Source organism: Ictidomys tridecemlineatus, chromosome 12 (genome assembly GCF_052094955.1).
Source record: "Ictidomys tridecemlineatus isolate mIctTri1 chromosome 12, mIctTri1.hap1, whole genome shotgun sequence".
NCBI classification, from domain to species: domain Eukaryota; kingdom Metazoa; phylum Chordata; class Mammalia; order Rodentia; family Sciuridae; genus Ictidomys; species Ictidomys tridecemlineatus.
In genome coordinates this window covers 1,603,066-1,623,023 of record NC_135488.1, presented here as the reverse complement: position 1 = coordinate 1,623,023, position 19,958 = coordinate 1,603,066, and the positions used below count along the sequence as shown (strand labels likewise).

Genomic DNA, 19,958 nt, shown 5'->3' with positions numbered 1-19,958 from the left:
ATCAGATAGAACCTTCATTTCATTTCTAGTAGGTTAATGGCTCTTCTTAAAATTGACATTTTTTTACTTTTTATTCTGGAAATATTTTCCAAATACATTGAGAACATGAGAGTGTAGAACAGTGGTTCTCTTGATATTTTCCCTTTGCCATTTTAAAGTGAATTTCTCTGTCTTCTGAGTTCCCCCTGACACTCAGCACTTCCTCTGTGCCTGGGGCTGATGTTCAGCAAGTTGCAGAGGCAGCAGGGCATGTCAGGGCTCTTGCCCCAGATGGGCATTTGGAGACTTGCCCACAAGTCCAGCCCCAGGCAAGCCAGGGGTCAAGGCCTCCAGGCCACACAGGCTGTTGGGACAGCCCACAGCCTTTGCTCCGGAAGCACTGGACACAGGAGGGGGCCGCACTCTGGCCCAGTGAGTGTATCAGGCAGTGTCCTCCCTTGGATCCAGCAGTATGTGGGAGCGGGCAGCTTCCAGCAGGCGCCATGAGAAGTGGTGCTGGCTCTTGGTCCCAGGCCATATAACACCCGGAGCTCCAGCTGCCCTGGCCTGGGAGTCGGCTCTGCCACTTAGCTTGTGCCGTCTAGGTTGGGTCCTGGGTACCCCCTTTAGGCCTGCAGTTTTTTTCCATAATTTCATTTCAAGCATGAAGCTCTTATCAGGGACCTCCTTTGCTTGTCACTGGAAACAAGTCTTAGGATTTGTGGATGTATAATCTTGTAATTAAATATCTGATAAGAGAGTCCTTTTTAAAGGAGAGGACAGCTCCATCCCTTGAGTGTTGTTACTTTTGAGGATGAGAGAGCGAGCTTATTCCCAGGCATCTCCCAGCATTTGTCCTCAGTGTCTTTTTTCTGCAGGATTAATCACTCCAGAAGATCGGAAATACGGAACAACAAACCTGCACCTGGACGTTTCTGACGCTGCTAACGTCATGGTCTATGTGGGCATCCCCAAAGGGCAGTGTGAGCAGGAAGAAGGTAGGGCTGCACACCGGGTAGGGCCAACTGTCCCAGTCCGAGCCGGGTTTGTGGTCTGATCACCTACTTTCCTTTGCTCCAGAAGTCCTCAGGACCATCCAAGATGGAGACTCTGATGAACTCACTATAAAGCGGTTTATTGAAGGAAAAGAGAAGCCAGGAGCCCTCTGGCACATCTACGCTGCGAAGGACACAGAGAAAATAAGAGAATTCCTTAAAAAGGTGTGTGAGGAGAGGCTCACGTGTGGCCATGTTGGAAGTCCTTGTGTGGTGAGCTGACCTGGCTGGCAGGGTTGTGGCGAGGGGGCCTGTCCTTCTGTTTTAATGATAGCGCTTGGAGAGCTCTGTTCAGACTCTACTCACCTCTGAGCATCCATTTATTTCCATTGTGTTGTAATCTGAGCACTGGGTAGAGACCGTGGCCCCTAGCTTCCTTGTTCTGAGTGCATTACTAAGGTCCCTGTTGATTTGTCCACTGTCACTTGGTGCAGGGCCCTACTTGTGTTCATTAGCCAGGGACTGCAGGGTCCTGGAAGGCTCCAGGCTTCTGAAGTTTCTGTGTCTTTTAGGCAGGGCTCTGTGTGGAAGTTGGAAAGTTGGGGCTTACTTGGTTTTAAACTTGGCTGGCACTGAGGTTACTGGTTGTGACCCAGGTGTCCTTGGCTGGTGGTCTCCCTTGTCCATGAGGCATGGACCTGAGCCACTGGGCCTACTGCCTGGCACTAGGCAGGCCCTGAGCTGTTCCTGGACAAGGACCGTTTGGCTTTTCTAAACATGCTGGTCACCTTATTGTTCCCCGTAGCGTCACTCTGTATGTACTTTTCCAGATACTGGGTCTAGAATAAATTGGATGTGTGGTCATCTTCAGGACTGTGTGATAACTCTCAGATTGTTAAATAAAGGTAGGTCTTTAATGACAGTAAAACAAGTTTCTATCTAAGGAATTTGAACCTACTTACCTTTAAAAGTTCTAAGCCAAAAAATGTCTGAATTTAGTGGGTCCAAGAACATGTAGAGACTGCCAGTACCAGGAAGCAGCAGCCATGTGCAGTCTTTCTTTTGTTGGTTCATTCCAGGTCTGATTACTGCTCCTCTTTTTCTGCAGTGGGGCACTTAGGCTGAAGAACGCCTGAGGCTCACTCACTTTGGGTCTTAGCATGTCGCTCATGTTCTTATTCTAGGTATCAGAAGAGCAAGGTCAAGAGAACCCAGCAGACCATGATCCTATTCATGACCAGAGCTGGTATCTGGACCGATCGTTAAGAAAGCGCCTGCATCAGGAGTATGGGGTGCAGGGCTGGGCTATCGTCCAGTTCCTCGGGGACGTGGTGTTCATCCCAGCAGGAGCTCCGCACCAGGCAAGCACTCTGCTTCTCTTTCTGCTCTCTCTGCTAGGGACTTGAATGTGCACTAATGTGGCTCGGTGTGTTCCAGGTTCACAACTTGTACAGCTGCATCAAAGTGGCCGAGGACTTTGTGTCTCCAGAGCACGTGAAGCACTGCTTCTGGCTCACTCAGGAATTCCGTTATCTGTCGCAGACTCATACAAACCACGAAGACAAATTACAGGTAAAAACAGACCTGGCTTCTGGCATTCGTGGGTGCTGGCTTCCCAGCCTGTTAAAGTCACTTTGTCTGCAGTGGAGTGACAGCAGCCCAGAGGAGACCTCACTTGCTGTGTTGCAGCGTAGACTCTGGGAGGGACTGTGCCCGCGATAAGGCTGCTTGTATACTTCTGGCTGCCGCCCAGCTGCCAGCCAGGGCTCTCACAAGACCTGGTGCAGTAGAGCTGGACCTCTGGCTGATGGTGGCCGCTCCAGCAGTGCTGCAGGTCTGGGAAGCTGGGGAAGTACCTGGTTCTGTAGGAATAAGGAAGGGAGGAGAAGTCAAGGCAGAGCTGTCCTTGGAACCTTCCTCGCACTGCCTGGCCTGCGGGAAGATGGAGTGGGCTCCAGGTTTTCCAGAGGCGGCGGGCACTGCTCTGAAGGAGCCCAGGCCTTTCCTGGTGCTGGCATTTCACATGAACGTTGGTATTTGGTGATACTGCTGGGGGCGGCTATAGATGCGTAGTGAGGGATCGTGGCCCGAGTGGTGGAGTGATCCACTTTGCTTCCGCTATTGCAGGTGAAGAATGTCATCTACCATGCGGTGAAAGATGCGGTGGCTATGCTGAAGGCCAGCGAGTCGAGCTTCAGCAGACCTTAGTCCCTGCATGTTGGCAATGAACTACTGGCAGCTGTTCAAACTCTTCAGGCAGGACTCCTGTGGACTTTGAGATTTCATGTTACCTCATCTTCTTTTTTAAACTATACCCGACTTGTGAGGGTACTCTGTCTAATGTATATTTCTAGTGTTTACAGACACTAAGTGTGTATATGTAGTACTATTTACAGACGTGCATCCTGATACTGTGACTCCTCTCCTAGTGCAGGACTCTCACCAAGCTGTACGAACAGAGCCTCCTGTCAACTCTGCAACGGTCATTTCCAGCTGGGTCGGGAGGGTGCAGACAGGTCCATGAGCTTAGGATTGCTATGGGCTTACTGGTCAGCTTTCTCTCGTGTCTGTCTGGCCACCCTCCCACCTGGTCAGGGTCTAGGATGCAGGAGGAAGCCACAGCTAAAGGAGCAGTCCTCTGTGTGGCATAGGACTGGCATTATAGAGCAGAAGCCAACTACTGTACGACTCTGGGCTAACCATCTGTAGTTACATGGAATTTTAATTTAAATGAAGCTTTGCTAATTTTAAGTGTTAAGCATTTTGCATTAAAATATTCATATAATATTTTGATATTGCCATTATCTTTGTGGATTCAGCACATCTGTTTATCGAATGTGGGTTTGAGAGATGGCTGTTAGAACTCTTCTTCAAAGCACAGTGGGCTGTAGTCATTTCATAGTGAGTATCACAGCGCTATCACAGAATTTCAAGGGAAAACAATCACACTTGCAAAGGAAGACCACCAGTTAACTTGGAGGCCTGGCTAAGTGGCTCTTTAAGGAACGAGGGGAGATGGGGCGTGTCGTCTCTCTCCTAGTCCTTTGTCATGGGAGGGTTTACAAAGGAAGGTGACATAGGTTTCAGAACGTGGACCTAACAGCAGAGCATCAGGTATAAGAAGCCCAACTAGAGCACTTCATCTGTTTAGGTGGCGGCAGCACAAGGAAGCGGCCACCTGCCTGCAATGCAGGTTTATTAGAACCAAAGGAAAAAGCCACCATAGGAAAGAGAGGAACGTCCAGTTGTGTCATTAGACTTGCGAGGCTTGCAGATTCTGAAATGAGCTGATGCTTCTTCTGAAATATCTAATAGGTCTAAAGCTGTAAGAGCCTGGGAAACATGCACAAGGGATTGCCAGACATGACCAGGAAGAAAAATCTAGAAAAAAGCAAAGTAGAACTTACCTGAAATGAAATGTGAGGGGTCAAGTTAGGAATTCAGCATGTGGGAAACGGCAGAGAAAGTTCCATGGAGTACAGCGTCCAACAACAGCCAGCCAGAAAGGGAACACAACAGGCTCAGAGACAGCTGAAGGAAGGCAGGGAGCTTGACAACAGAGACATCAGCTTGAAGAAAACCAAGGACAGTTCAAAAACCCACAGGGTGGATTTGTGTGAGTAGTAAGTCTAGATACCAAAAGCAGCTCCCCACTTCAGCTGGTCCACCTTGGGACTTTTCAGCTCTGGGATGGTGTTTGCAAAAGTGACACCTGTGCAGTAGAAACTGCTTCGGGCTTGGGGTTTTGACTACTCCTGGCACCTGATGGTGCCAGGCTGCCTTGCCAGCCGAGGGGAGCCAGCAGTGTCTGGCTGAGGTGCATCCGTAAGTTGTTAAAAGCAGTCAGGGCAGTCTGGAGCCACTGGTGGGTAGAAGAAGCAAGCACTGTTTTATAAGTTTTAAAGCTCCCCACTCCCAAAATGATAGTTTCAGACCTTGAAAAGAAGATTCTTTTCTTTTTTGGACCCGAGGGACACTTGCCCACTGAGTTGCATCCCCAGCCCTATTCTGTATTTTATTTAGAGAGTCTCACAGCTATGTGAACTCACTATCAAGCCTCCCAGCCTCTGGGATTACAGAGAAGGATATTATTCCACATTATGCAAGGAGAAATGGTGTATAAGGAAAACCCTAAACAAAGGAGTACAAAGCTGTTTTCAGAAGTGGGAAGCTTTAGAAATGGTTGGTCACGGTTTCAGAACAGAATGTGCTTAGTGCCACTGAACTCTTCACTTGCAGGAATTAAAATGGTAAATACATGTATATTTTTCCACAATAAAAAAAAAATAACTCCCAAGTAGGAAAACCTTTGGAATTGAATGAAAATAATTACATTTTTAAAATTATTTAGGCAGGAGAGAAGGAACAAAGAACAAAAATATTCCAATTACAAGAAGAGATCATCTGACTAAGTAAAAGACCTGCTTGTAAGCGTTTGATTACAGGAAGAAAGTGAAAACAGGAAAATCACACTGTGTAGATAAGAGTCTGCCAGAGGAAAGGTGATGTTTCTACATCTACTACAGCTTCCAACAGGAAGGAGTTTGGGTAAAGGACGAGATTCTCAAGGTGACTGTTGGGTACCTTTCTGGAATAGATGTGTAAGCAGACATAAGGACACTTGAGCAGTGAAATGGACTTCAATCAATGACAAGAATACACATTCCTTTCATGGGCATTGCTCTTCACTCAGACCACAGACTGGACCAAAATGCCACTGGCATTTATTAAGACTATAGAGTTGAAATCCTGTTCGGTGGTAATGGAATTTAAATAAAAATTAACCAATGTTGAGTAATTAAGCAACATGCAAAGTGGAATGGAAATTAGATATTTAGAACTGAGCAAACCTTCAGGCTCTTAGGAACATGGTTATTGACAGTCACGAGACTTACTGAAAACTACGAGAAGCTAGACTAGTGGAGGAGGAGGGCACATGCCTGCTGTCCAGGTGTGTGTGGGGACACCGTGCAGGTGGACATGCTCTCTGCTGCCAGGTGTGTGTGGGGGACACTGTGTGGGTGGGTGTGCAGCTGCTAGGAATTTCATTTGGGACTGGCTTCTCAGAGCTGAGCCTGGACAGCCTGAGGAGCAGCCGAGCCCTCTGCAAAGCTGACTGCCTGCTGAGCAGTCTCCCTCTGCAGTACCCCCAGCAGGACCTCCCTCTGTCTGTGGCTGTGGCAGTGTTTCTGGCCCTGCTCACTGCACTCAGCAGGAAGTGTGGGCCCTGGAACTGGTTCAGAATCGCAGATGCAGCACTAAGTGACACACTGTCCCTGGACCCAGGAGCCGGAGGTCCCCAGACTGCACAGAAACATGGTGGGCCAGCTTGCTGCCTTGTAATGGGTATGAGGGGGACATGAAATATAACCATTAAAATAAAGAACAGATGATGAGCAAAGTCCAAAGCCAAGTATAGTCCATTTTTAAAAAATGTTTTGGCTGCGGATGGACACCGTATTTTTTTTATGCCTGTATTTTTATGTGGTGCTGAGGATGGAACCCAGGGCCTTGCATGTGCCAGGCAACTGCTCACCACTGAGCCCCAGCCCAGCCCCATGTACGGGTCTGATTTCTGCTGCTGCTGCTGCCACATAGGAGAGCCCTCTTAGGAAGAGGTGCACCTGGTTCACAGCTTGAGGCTGAGAGCCCAAGACTGGGCAGCCCATCTGGTTGTCATGAGGACTGGTGTCACAGCAGCAGGCAAGGGTGCCACAGGGAGAGGTCAACGTGGTGAGACTGAGGCCAGAGTTGGGGCCACTCATCCTGAGCAGCACCCCTCTGCAAGAGCAGCCTGCCCGTCCTCCCAGGGCAAGCTACGTGAACCAGGATCTGCCTCTCGGGTTCCACAGCTCCCAGTGCCACTGCAGTGGGGACCATCACGTGTACAGAGCAGAAAAATCCAACCCAACCATAGCTATGACTGGAAAAAATAATAAAATAGGCAGACTTCTGGCAAAACATGAAGGGAAAAAGGCACAGACAGAGGGACATTAAGAGTGGGAATTCAGGACTGGGTGGGGCTCAGGGTGAGCACCTGCTGTCCGGTGTGAGGCCCTGGGTTCCATCCTCAGCACACATCCAAATACATAAAAGATCCATTTACAACTAAGAATATTTTTTTAATGGAAATTTTAAGTACAGATATAATAAGGATTTTAAATAAGTAGAATCTAGCAGTGTGATGTTAATTTACCCTAAATGAAATGGACAACTATAGGAGACAGTTCTCAACAATCTTTAAAATACTATTAAAGGGGTTGGGGCTGGGGCTCAGCGGTAGAGTGCATGCTCGCCTAGCATGTGTGAGGCCCTGGGTTTGAGCCTCAGCACCACATTAAAAAAAAATAAAGATATTGTATCCAACTAAAAATTAAGTATTAAAAAATACTATTAAAGGAATTGAATTGTTAGTAATCTCTATAGCATAATCCTCAAAAGGCACCAGGCAAAGGGAAAGTTTTACAAATGATTTTGTATATTTAGAAAAAAGATAATCCATTTAGAAACATGGAAAATAGCCAAGAGGGTAGAAAAGAAAAAAGAAAAAAAAAAACGCTTTTTCTCCCTTTCTTATGGTCCTGGGGACTAAACTCGGGTGCTCTACTCCTGAGCTTTATCCCCAGTCCCTTTCTATATTTTGAGACCGGGTTTCACTAAATTGATGAGGCTAGCTTTGAGCTTGGGATGCATCACCTCGTTCTGGGTAGCTGGGACTGTGGGGGTAACTGGGACTATGGCATGGGCCACCACCCCACTTTCTTCTCGCCTTCACTTGTCCCTGTCAGTCACACAGGAGAGCATAGTGTCTCTGACATTACACACTGGTAGAGTGTGACTTCCCCTTGTGGTTTTGCATGATGTCCTCATCTATTCTTGAAGGACAACTGGCCACCACTATTCATCAAGACTGCTCTGCCCTCTTCCAGCACCTCAGTGGACACAGCTCTCCGGCCTCTCGGTCTGAAATGGGAAGCAGGCTCAGCTGATGAGGCTCCTCCTTCTCTGTGGCTTCCCGTGTGCCATCACCGAGGGCTCATCTGTCCTGGGAGGGGTCTGCGCAGCTCCTCGCACAAGCCTTTTCAGCTTTCTTCAGATTGTCCTGTCCCTGTCTGCTGGGACTGCTGTGACTGCACCTGGGCTCCGCTGACGTCCTCCTCCACCTCTTCTGCTTCCCCAACTGGTGGTCCATCACTGTTCGTGAGGTTGCTGGTCGCTTCTGCCTGCTCAGGAGCGGCAGACACCTCCAGCACGGCTACAGCTCTGCTCGGGGATCTGGGTGGCTCCATTTGACACTCAGCCTCTTGGCAAAGGTTCCCTTTGGCTCAGGATTTGCCTGGTGTCTTGCCATTGGGCACGCGTGGCTGTCATTTGCCCAGCCTTCCTCCTGGGTTTCAGAGCAGTCCCTGTGTTTCAGCGTCATCTTGGACTGTGATGGCCTCGCCTTTGTTTGAAGCAACACCTATCTTGCTTTTCTGCCCAACAGGTTCTGCGCTGGCTTCTTGTGTTAGGACAGATACAGTGATTTCCAAATGAGGCCCAGTCTACCCCTCCAGAACCAGAGACAATGACCCACACTGAGAGTGGTCTTCAAGGGGCTGAACTGGGGAGGGGGCAGGAAAGGGCAAATAAAGTGTCACAAAATGCTCCTTCCATTTTAAAATCTCCTTGTCCTTAGTTAAGCCGCTGTGTGCACTGCCCACCTCTGCTTCCTGCGCTTCCAACAAACTGTTTTTAACAGGTTTCGTGGAGGGGTAGGAGATCATGTTTTATCATTATGCTGTCACTCTATAAATGTGTTTCTGAAACTATAATTTCATCAGAAGGCAACTTATTTTGAAAATTCTTTTTAGTGGTCAATGCACCTTTATTTATATGTGGTGCTGAGAATTGAACCCAGTGCCTCGCACATGCTCCAACACTGAGCCCTAGCCCAGTCTTAAAAAAAAGGAAAAAGAAACGGTTTCATCTCTGTTGCTCAGACCTGCATTGCTCAAGGGACTCAGCAACTGGGCTCATTAATTCCGATATCGCAAAAGAAAACCATCTCCCACAGGAGGCTAAGGCCAGAAGACCACAACTTCACAACTGGCTGTCCTTGTGAAACACTGTCCCCTGCCCCACGGAAACAGGGCTAGGGATGTAGCTCAGTGGCAGAGTCTCCTGGGTACAATCCCCAGCACTGAGAAAAGAAAAAACCAAAAATGGAAAAATTGAGAAGAAACTTGTTCATCTGAATCAGACATTTCCTAAGTTTTTCACTGTACGACGAACGGGCATTTGCAGAGTACCTGCCACTAAATTAAAATGAGAAAAATGGCTGCTGTTCTTCAGAACCTGGAAAACAGTGTGGCGTCCTGACTGTTCCCATAACTGGCTGTGGGGTTGGTCAGGAGTGGGCACCCTCTTCTCCACAGCAGCTCACGGCAACCCCCTGGGAATGTGCAAGGTGCCCTGGTGGATGAGCTACGGTTGGCAGCACCCAGGAGGGCCTCGGGCTGGAGAGAGGGGTCCATGGAACTGCCCACAGCAAATTGCCGGGCAACCACCATAAGCTGGAGATAGCTGTTCAGAAGTGATGGACGGGTTGGTGGTGTGGGATGAGTGAGGGCCCAGTGAGGGCCCAGTGAGGGTGGATGGGTCCCGTCCCAATGCCTGCGGGTGGAAGAACATCTCACTACAAGTGGCACTGTCGGGACATGCCTTCCAGACTCAACTCCAGGGGCCAAGACAGCGCCCGGCCCTCTCCAGCAATGCCCCCCCCAAAAAAGCAGGAGGGGAGACACACACACAATACATGGAGCAGGATACACCCACTCTTGGGGAACAGAAAAAGACCTGTTTAAAAATTAACCCCAGCGGGTGTGGTGGTGCACACCTATGATCCCAGCAGTGGGTGGTGAAGGGGTCAGGGGAGGGGAGGAGGCAGGAAGAGCTCCAGTTCAAGGCCAGCATCAACAATTTAGTCCCCAAATGAGCCGGGAAGCAGCTCAGTGGATGAGTGCCCTGGGTTCCATGCCTAGCACCAGGAATGTCTGCTGGGATGCTGCAAAACAGAAAATGCAGGAGAACCAACTGCCTCGCCTGAGGGGCTGGAGAGGCTGCCACCTGCCCAGCCGCCCAGCCAGTTAGATTATCTACAAGAACAAACAGGCCCCAGACCTAGGCTGCCCTGTGCTTCCAATAGCATGCTGCACCCTATGGTCATTTTCAGCATGTTGGCCCTGCCCAGCCGGACCAAAGACCCCAGCAGCATCAGTGAGAATCAGAGCCAGCTCCTCGGAGGATCTAGATGAGGTGCACAGCCAGCACGGTGATGGAGAGGACCAAGACAGCAGATGGATACCCCTCAGCTCCAACAGTCACCATGAAGCTCCAACCATCATGTGTCATAAGGGGAGGAGGCAGTGCACAGCCCAGAGATAGGCCCCAGCATGGCAGCTGATCTAGGCCAGGGCAATACAACAGAGAGCAATACAGCGGAGAGCAGCAGCCACGACAGGTGGCACCCGACAGCCACGTGTACAAAGCAGTGCACAGGCCACCTCCAGTGCCCTAGTGCATGGAGACGATGAAGTCAGGCTGGCGCGAGGCCCCCAGAGACACGCAGACCCTCAGGGGTGGTGGTTACTTTCAGATACAGCATACCAGAGGCATAATGCAGGCAAGAAGACCAGCTCTGAGCACAGAGCGAGCGGGAAGGCACACAGTCTGGGACATAGGACATTGCTGATAACTGTAGTGTCACCCAAATTCAAAAAGACGATAACCTAAAAACCAAACCACTTGCTTCAGCAGATGAACACAGACCTAGACAGCTGGCCAAGGCCACAGGCAGCTGCAAGCAGAGACGCACAGCATCCAGCGTCACGAGGACTCAGCAAATCAAAACAGTAAGGTGACAGCTCGCTTCTGCATGGCAAGACCCAGGCCACTTAGAGCACCGAAGGCTGAGTCTGTGGAGGAGAGGCACTGTCGCTGTCCCACTGGAGCCCAGCCGTGAGCTCTTGGGAAGGCCACCCGGCCAGCCCCTTCTGTGTATGCAGGCCACGCGGGGACTTATGAAGACTCACGTCCCACAGGGGAGTATCTGGAGGATGCTAGAAAGCCATGAGCTGTCAAGCTGTGAGGACAGAGGGGATTTAAAGGCACAGCACTAAGTGAAAGAAGCCAGGGTGGAAAGGCTGGGAACAGAAGGACCCCGACCTTCGGGAAAGGGCAGGACCGGAGCAGCGCTGGTGGGTGGGAGAGAAGGGCATGGACAGAGCACGGAACACGGATGGCTGGAGAGATGATCCCCTGATGAAATCGTGATGGTGGGTCCTTGCATCACACACACCTAGGCAGACCCACAGGACGCCCAACATCCCATGTACCATCCACTACCTGGCAAGGGAGGCTGGGTCACCCACGGCACGGCAGCTGTGCACGGAGAAAGGCAGAGATGTAGGAGGTGCTGCGCCTTCCCCTCAGTTCTGCTGTGAGCCTGGGATGCTCTGAAAATCATCATTAAAATAAATGTGATGATACTCTCAAGGTGAAGAGTGGCCGGAGGGTCCTGTGGGTCCCAGACTATTCTGTACGACAGTTTGGAAGTACCCACGGCAGCAACACCAGACAGCAGGATCTCTGTGCAGTCTACGATAGCCACCCTGCCGCTGGTGGCCAGCCTTCCTCCTGCTGCCTGGCTGCCTCAGCAGGCCGCAGAGCCTCGGGGCGGCTGGCCATCTGGACCCAGGTCAGCCACTTCCTGATGGTGTTCCACACCTGGGCTAGCAGCTGATTTCCTTAAGGAAACTTCACAGCAGGAAGCCTTAGGAACAGTGCTGCAGGCTCACCTGAGACCCCCCTGGGGCGTGTCACAGGAGCGCTGGTGGGGTCACACCTGGCCTCACTTGCCAGCTGCCAGCCTTGAGAAGGGGCTGCTGCTTCTGAGCCCTGTGGTGTCCCATGCACAGGACAACCAGCTCACAGTGGGCACGGCAGGGGAGGCGGGTGGCCCTTCCCACAGCAGACAGTTCTACAGGTGACTTGCAGAGGAGAAAAGGGGGGATGCAGAGGAGCAGCACGGCGCTCCAGCAGCCTCTTGGTTAAATGTCAGCTGCAGAAGGGCATCTCCCACCCATGTCTGCAGGCTGGGCAGCAGCACCCACCAAGCAGAAGCCCTGTGCGCCTGCTGGGGCACCTGCTCTTCCCAGGCCCACACAGGCGACAGCCTGGAGCTTCACCTCGAGGGCTCATCCCCTGTGACAATCTACAGTGGGGCCAAGTGTTAAAGCAGAATTTATTAAAATCCATTTACACAGTGCTTCTCTCTCTTTCTCTCTCTCTCTTTCACACACACACACACACACACACACACACACACACACACACACTCTCTCACAATCACACACACAGAGTACAGAGCCCTCAACATCTGGGCAACCAACTCTGTTCTGAGACTTGCATCATGAGGAAGTGGACCTCGGCCCTCCCCCATAAGACACTTTGGCCCCTCCTTCTGAAGATGGGGTGTCCACTGCACCACCTTCAAGAGCCCAGAGCCTTCGTGGAGTGCAGGGATGCAAGCACAGAACCTTTTCCAAATGTTACGCTCACGACGGTTGGAGTGCAAGAGATGCAAGGACGGGGCTCTCCCGAGTCAGCGCCCGTGAGACCACGGAGAGGCCAGGGCCAGGCAGAGGCCTAGCTGCGGAGGGTGGCCAGCCGGGACTGCATGGCCTCCAGAGCCTCTTCCTCCTCTTCGTCCTCCGAGGCCGCTGTGGCTCCCTCAAGCTCAGGCTCAGGCTCAGGCAGGGCATCCGTCACTTTACTGGGTGCTTTGCCCAGGGCCCCTGAAAAGGAAGAACATGAGCAAATGAGTACTCGGGCTCAAGTACTGACCCACTCCTGGACCCACCAGATGAGGACAGATGAGTGCAGGGAACAAGTGGCACAAGGCCACACAGAACTTCATCTTGACACCAGGAACAATTTTTTTTTTTTTTTCAGACAGTGACTTGCCAAGTTGGGAAGTGTGGCCGGGAACTCCTGGGCTCAAGAGATCCTCCTGCCTCAGCCTCCTAAGTGGGTGAGGTCACAGGCATGTGCCACCAGCCCAACCCAAAGTCATGATGACTAAATGGATTCTGATCTTGAGAACCTTAGTTCAGCCATGCATGGTGGGCTGTGCCCATAGCTCCAGTTGCAGGAGGCAGAGCCAGGAGAAGCCTCAGACTCAGAACTGCAGGTCTGACTCCATGTCCCAAGACAGAGCCACGGTCAGGCCCCGGAGCCCCGAGACCCTAATACTACTGAGTCCTCAGACAGAACCACAGACAGGCCCTGGAGCTCCTAGATCCTAAAATTGTAGACTTCTGAAAAAAATTTCTAAATCATCACAGGTTTTATATATATATATATATATATATATATTTTTTTTTTTTGAATAAGTATTCTTTGTATCTACACTTAAATGAAGACACAGAAGCTCCAGGCAGGCCCGGTGTTCCACATCTATAATTCCATCAACTCAGGAGTCTGAGGCTGGAGGATTGCAAAGGCTAAAGGCAGCCTGGCCAGCTTAGCGAAAGCCTGTCTGAAAAAGAACCTGGAATGTAGCTCAATGGTAGCACACCCATTGGTGCAGTCCCTAGTACCTCCAAAGAAATAAACAAATAAACAATAACAGAAATAAACCCCAACAGTTTTAGTAACAGTAAAACCTAAAAACCCAAAATGCACAAGTCCATACAATATTCTTAAAAAAAAAAAAATCTTACGAATAAACCTAACCAAGGAGGTGAAAGTCCTCTATAATAAAAACCATGAACACTAAGAAAGAAGGCAAAGAACTTGGAAGATACGAAGACCGCCCTGTTCAATGTCAGGCAGAACCAACACTGCCCAATGGCCACACTACCCAGAGCACCACACAGATCCGAGCAGTCCCTGCCCAAACCTCAATGATGTTCTTCTCAGAATAGAAAAACAGCCCTAAAATTCATTTGGAAAAATGGAAGACAAAGAAGTGCCAAAGCAATTCTCAACCACCACCCTGATGCTGGAACCACCATACTTGACCTCATATCACACTCCAGAGCCACAGGAACAGGTGCTGCACGGTCCTGGCACAAAACAGCTGGCAGGACCAGGGGACAGAGCAGCAGACAGACACAGTCACCCATCCTTGACGAAGCAGCCAAAAGCATACACTGGAGCAGAGATAGCCTCCTGAACAGGGACAAGTGATTACCCACGTGTCAGGATGAGACCAGACCCTATCTCCCAACGCCAACTCCTGAGGGACCGGGCACCTCAGAATCAGACTAGGAAGCTAGCGATGCCTAGGAAAAGAACACAGATCAACACTCCAGCTCATCAGCACAGGCAACACATTTCTCAATGAGACCCCTGAAGCTCCAGAAATAATGCTACCATATCTCCAGAGGTGCCAGTCCGGGGTATTTATCCTGAAGAACCAAGGTCACCACACTGCAGTGACACTGGCAGCCCATGTTTACAGCAGCACCTTTCATAACCAGCCTCGGCCGGCATCCATCAGCAGATGAGTGGATAAAGGAAAACGTGGCCTGTGTACACAGTGGAGTTTTACTTAGTCGTAAAGAAAAATGGAATTGTGTCATTTGCAGGAAATGGATAGAATTTGAGAACATTACATTACAAAATAAGCCAAACTCAGAAGGTGGTCCAGGGTCATATATTCTCTCACCTGTGGAAGCTGGAGAGGAAAAAGGGAAAAGGGGAAGGGGTGTCTCATGAGAATGGAGAGAGATCAGTAGAGGAAAGGGACCAGGGCAGGAGGAGGAGAGGGACAGGGCAAGTGCTAGGAAATGACATTGGCCAGACTGTACTGTCGTACTGTGTGCATGTGACAACAAATCCCATCTTTATCTACAACTATACTGCATCAATATAAACATGGAAATAAAACCTCAGAAAATCTAGAAGTAGGGGGTGGGGCTGGGGCTCAATAAGAGAGTACCTGCCTAGCATGTGTGAGGCACTGGGTTCGATTCTCAGCATCAAATATAAATGAATAAAGGTCCATCGACAACCAAAAAATATATTGAAGAAAAAAAAAAAATCTCCAAGTAAAAGTAAAGTTCAAAAACTCATTAACTGGGGCTGGCTGGGATGTGGCTCAGTGGTAGAGAGCACTCGTGAGGCACTGGGTTCGATTCTCAGCACCACATAAAAATAAAAGTAAAGGTTATGGTGTCCACCTACAACTAAAAACCAAATGTTAAAAAAAAAAAAAAAAAAACTCATTAACCATCATCACTTAGCAAATAACTACAATTTGTAATCACCCCTCTTCCAGACCTTTCCTATATGTGTGTTTTTACATTGACCCCCACATGGACTCAATGACACAAATCTAGCGAGTGTCCTGTTCTGCCCACTCTCAGATCCCTTTCTCCCAACCACCATGAGCAAATTCACCTTCAGGGCCATCCAGAGGACAGAGCCTCATGGCCTAGCTCAGTGGAAGTCACCTCAGTGCTCAGGGCTATGTCAGAGAGTCTCACTGCACGCTTGTCATCTGGTCTAAAGATCCTGACCACACCATGGAGGCCCAAGTGGTCATCCATGCCTCTCTCCAAGTTGCCCTAACCAACTTGGCAAGACCCTGCCTCTAAATAAAAACTAAAAGGGGCTGAGGATGTAGCTCAGTGGTTGAGTGCCCCTGGGTTCAATCCCTGGTACCATTAAAAAGGAAAAGGAAGTGGAAGTCTGCACCGACTTCCTTTCTTACAGAGGTATACAAAAGGAACCTCTCCCTCTCACCATTATGCAAGTTTTACAAATTTAAAAAATTCCTCATTTTAAAAAGGTGATTATATCATGTTTACTTTTTCAAGAACTCACTAAGATATTCTAAAATAAAAAACATAAAAGTAGGGGAGTCACAGCTACAGAATGAAGCCATTTGCTAACTCAGTAACAGGGAGAAGGGCCATCTGAAGAGGGCAAGGAAGGAGAATCTCAAGGTCGTACCTGCTGTGATTTCAAAGAGAATCCTGTCAATTTCCATTTCGGCTTCTTCTTCCATTTCTTCTTGGTCATCCATGCTTTCAAAAGTGTCCTCCAGCATTTCTTCTATGATCCCAGCCTGAAGAAATGGAACACGTCACTCCCTGCACTGCCACATCAGCTTCCACCATTCCCCTGATGCCACCCAGACAAAGCTCCTGTCTCCCCAAGCCCAGGTCACCCTCACCAGGGCTAACACCCTGATGGTGGCTAGGGAAAACATTGGACACAGAGCTCTTCAGAAAGGCCAAGGCCCAAGGGCATGGGCCTCCACCTCAGTGCCAAGGCTGGGACCCTCTTAGTGGCCCCCTCGGTGGCCCTCGCAGCTGTCCTTCTGTAGCTTGCCTTCAGTAACGGCACTTGGGAGCAACCTGCTGGGCAGGAGAGGCTAGAGGCGCCCAGTGGCTGTGGGGGGTGGGCAGAGGAGGGGCGATGGGAGGGCTTCTGAGGAGGAGAACCTGAGGGCCCCGCAGCCTCCAGAACAGAGCTCTGTGCTCCGGGCCTTGATGCTCTGGCCATGCACCATACAGACAGTCATACAAGGTGGCCCTGGTTCCTGGGAGCATGACTCTTGCTGACTCTGCTGACTCGATCAGATTTAAAGCAGCCCCTCTACCCTGCCTGTCTGCTCCCTGACCCTCAGAGGGACTCAATGACACAAATCTAGCAAGTGTCCTGTTCTGCCCACTCTCAGATCCCTTTCTCCCAAGTACCACAAGCAAATTCACCTTCAGGGCCACCCAGAGGACAGAGCCTCATGGCCTAGCTCAGTGGAAGTCACCTCGGTGCTTAGGGCTATGTCAAAGTGTCTCACTGCACGCCTGTCATCTGGTCCAAAGATCCTGTCAGGATCCTGACCACACCATGGAGGCCCAGGTGGTCATCCACACCTCTCTCCATTCCATCAGCAGACACCCTTCCAATGCTGCCCTATGCCACCAGGCCAGTGCTGGGGACACAGAATGCAATCACACCCACTGGCCCACGGAGGCTGGTGTGTCCCTGGGAATGCATCATCACATGTGCATTTGATGAACATTTATTATCCACCATACACAAGACTTCTCCCACACTCCTCAGTATCCAGAGACAATTGTGAAAAAGGTCTCCGATTCTAAGGAAGCGTTCCTTCAGATCTCGGGGCCACCAGAGTTGAGCCACGCAGGCCTGAAGCTACTCTGAGAACCACCTGGCCCCCAGCTCTAAGTGGGTGATAATTGCTAACCCGGTTAGCATCCCTTCCTACAGGCTCTGCCCAAGAACTCCTTGATGCAGATCACCCTCAGCATTTTCTGTGGCTTTTCCTTCCTATCAATTTTCTTTTCTGGCCCCTCTCGCCCAGACTCCATGCCCTATGTATCTCTCCAGGCCACAGAAGCCCCTGCGAGGGAGGAGGAGGACTTTCCTTTGTGAGACCCTGTGGTGAGCTCTCCTAGCTGTCAGGATGCTGGTCTGAAGTGGGAACAAGGGACCCCAGGCCACCCCAGTGACAGGTCAGTGGCGAGGTCCAACGCAGGGCCCCAGCAGCTCAGAGATTCAGTTTCCTGCTGAGGGAACAGGGGTGGCTGGCAGTGCCTCCTCACCCTGGTCCTGTCTGAAGGCCATTAATGAAGGTCCCTGCCAGGTCCAGCTCCTGAGGTGGCAGGTGTGCCTGTGCTTTCTGTTTGGTCCCCTCTCCCCTCTGCTTGGCAAATAGCCATCCACCGGCCATCCCTGTAACTAAAGCTCTGCTGGAACAGCTGTGCCTGTTGGTCTAATGCTGTCCCCAGCTGCCCCCATACTGTAGGCAGGCACATGGACACCACCTTGTCACCCTGCACTTCTCAGGACAGGCTCCAATGACCCTACAACAGCTCGACCAGCTTCTGGACGCTGCTCTGTGTCCTGCTAAAGTAGGAGCCTGCAAACCTTCTCCTTGAACCCCAGCAGCTGCTCCTGGGCCCCCAGCTCTGGGCATGCTTCTAAGGAGCACCTGGCAACCTGACTCAGCTGCAGCTCAGGTGGCTTCAACAGTGCCCATAGCTCTCCTCTCAAAGCTACCTGGAGAGCAGCCACAGTCTCTCTGCTCCCACCCATCTACCCCAGCTCCTGCCACTTGCCGAAAGGAACTCTCAAGGGGACAGTAGGGTTCAATCACCTTCATCATCTCTTTGGACAGCTCCCTCATGGTCGCCTGGATTTCTGGGATCTTCACAAGACTCTGCATGGCCTTCATGACTTCTGTGCTCTTCTGCAGGGAACCAGCCACTCTCAGGACGGCTGAGAAGGAGACACTCGTCAGGAGGGACAAAGCCCAGTCAGGAGCCTTCAAAAAAAACCAATGGTGGCGACAGCAGGCTGCAGACTTGCCGCTGTGCCCACAGCAGGCGTTACTGAGATGGACCCCCTCCTGTGCTACTGGGCCAGGGCTGTGTGCATCACTGAGCACCAAGGTGGTGGGCCCTCCTGGGGAGCGAGCTTTAGGAAGAGAGCCCTACCAAACACGGGGACCGCCACCAGGGCGGGAACTGCTCTAAGCTGTGTAGAGGCCACAGACTACGGGGCCTCAGGTGCCCAGGCAGAGTCCATGCACTAGCCCACACAGGCAGCCTCTGCCGCTGGTCCCCAGGTGCAACAAGCAGGACGAGGCACAGCAAGTGTCAGTGTGGGGCTATGTGGTCTCTGATCTGAGATCACACATGTGCCATGGCCCTCTTTAGGAGAAATGGTCATAGTGGGTGACCAGGACTCACTTGACGCTGCCCCTAACACCTGCCTCCAGGGTCCAGCGATGCACCATGCGTGGCTGCTAGCACCTGCAGCCAGACCCCAGGGAGTGTGCCCACCCCACAGGAGACAAGCAGACAGGGAAATACCTAGCTGGGGTGCCCAGCGCCCCTTGTTCTCACCACACTGGAGTGGGGAAGAGTCTCTAAGGTCAGCATATTGCAGAGGGAGCGACCAGTGGCTGAGGTAAGCAAGAAATGACACACACCGTGCAGTGACACCAAAAGCCAGACATACCAAAGTGCTAAAGTCACCACAGGGCAAGAGAGGCGCAGAGCAAGCATGCCCACACAGCTCTGGGCTGCCTGCCCTTTCTGGAGGAGCAAGCACCCATAGAGACTTCGGCCAGCATGGCACTGTGTCCCCAGAGGTCCTGATCTGGAAGCTGGGACTGCAAGGGGGCAAGAGGTGGGGCCCTCCAAGAGCTGGCATGTAGACACTCGGGGTCACAGGCACCGCAGGTGCGTAGCTCACCAGGGGAGCTGGTTACAAAACTAGCCTGGCCCCAGCTCCAGCCTGCTATCTCACCATGAGATCTCCCACACCTGCCCCTGCCCCTGCCATGCCGCCTCCAGGAGACCCTCCCCAGAGCCCAGAAGATGATGCCACCCCATCCTGGGCTTCCAGCCACCAGGACGTAGGCTCCTTTCTCCTCTGAGCCTTTGCCTCAAGGTCGGCTCTCACAGCAGCAAACAGACTGAGGGCCAAGGAGCCTGGGTTAGGAGGAGTGTGAAACTCACCCAGAATGGTCATTTCAGAGTTCACTGTGTGGGTTTTGTATGGTACTGGGGACTGAACCCGGGGGTGCTCCACCCCTGAGCTACGTTTTCAGCCCTTTTACCTTCTGAGTTGCCCAGACTGACCTCAAACCAACCTGTGATCCTCCTGCTCAGCCGCCTAAGCTAAAGGCACCACACTGTCCCCAGCTCAATCAGTTTTATATTGTGAAAAGGTTACACACATTTCTAATTATAAGGAGGGACAAGAAAAGGAAACAGGCCAAACAGTGGGAAAAAATAAAAACTGAACTTATGAATAAAACATTACAAACAAAAATATAAGAATAAAAAAACTTATTATAGTCATTTATCTTTATAATCAGTCAATGTTGATTGGAAAGCAAATTTTTAAGAGGCTGAACTAAATGTGTTTTGCACCTGAAATCCAAAAGAAAGGAAC

At 50.9% G+C, this 19,958-nt stretch overlaps 2 protein-coding genes across 7 annotated transcripts in view; one reads left to right on the top strand and one right to left on the bottom strand.

Annotated features, from left to right (window-relative positions):
• Kdm3a (lysine demethylase 3A) overlaps positions 1-3,761 on the top strand; it is a 44,589-nt gene extending 40,828 nt beyond the window's left edge. For 5 of the 6 annotated variants that reach the window (XM_040270648.2, XM_078027925.1, XM_078027924.1 and 2 more), the window contains 5 exons: positions 858-977; positions 1,060-1,199; positions 2,159-2,335; positions 2,412-2,546; positions 3,102-3,761. In XM_040270648.2, the coding sequence (XP_040126582.1) occupies positions 858-977; positions 1,060-1,199; positions 2,159-2,335; positions 2,412-2,546; positions 3,102-3,182 (653 nt within the window). In that variant the 3' untranslated portion in view covers positions 3,183-3,761. The other variant, XM_078027926.1, reaches the window with a different exon arrangement.
• An 8,478-nt stretch (positions 3,762-12,239) lies between these two features.
• Positions 12,240-19,958, bottom strand: part of Chmp3 (charged multivesicular body protein 3) — a 27,777-nt gene continuing 20,058 nt past the window's right edge. The window contains exons 4-6 of the mRNA XM_078027928.1: positions 18,151-18,272; positions 15,978-16,092; positions 12,240-12,811 (exon numbers count right to left, since the gene is read on the bottom strand). Of these exons, the coding sequence (XP_077884054.1) occupies positions 12,663-12,811; positions 15,978-16,092; positions 18,151-18,272 (386 nt within the window). The 3' untranslated portion in view covers positions 12,240-12,662. The remainder of the gene's footprint in view (positions 12,812-15,977; positions 16,093-18,150; positions 18,273-19,958) is intronic.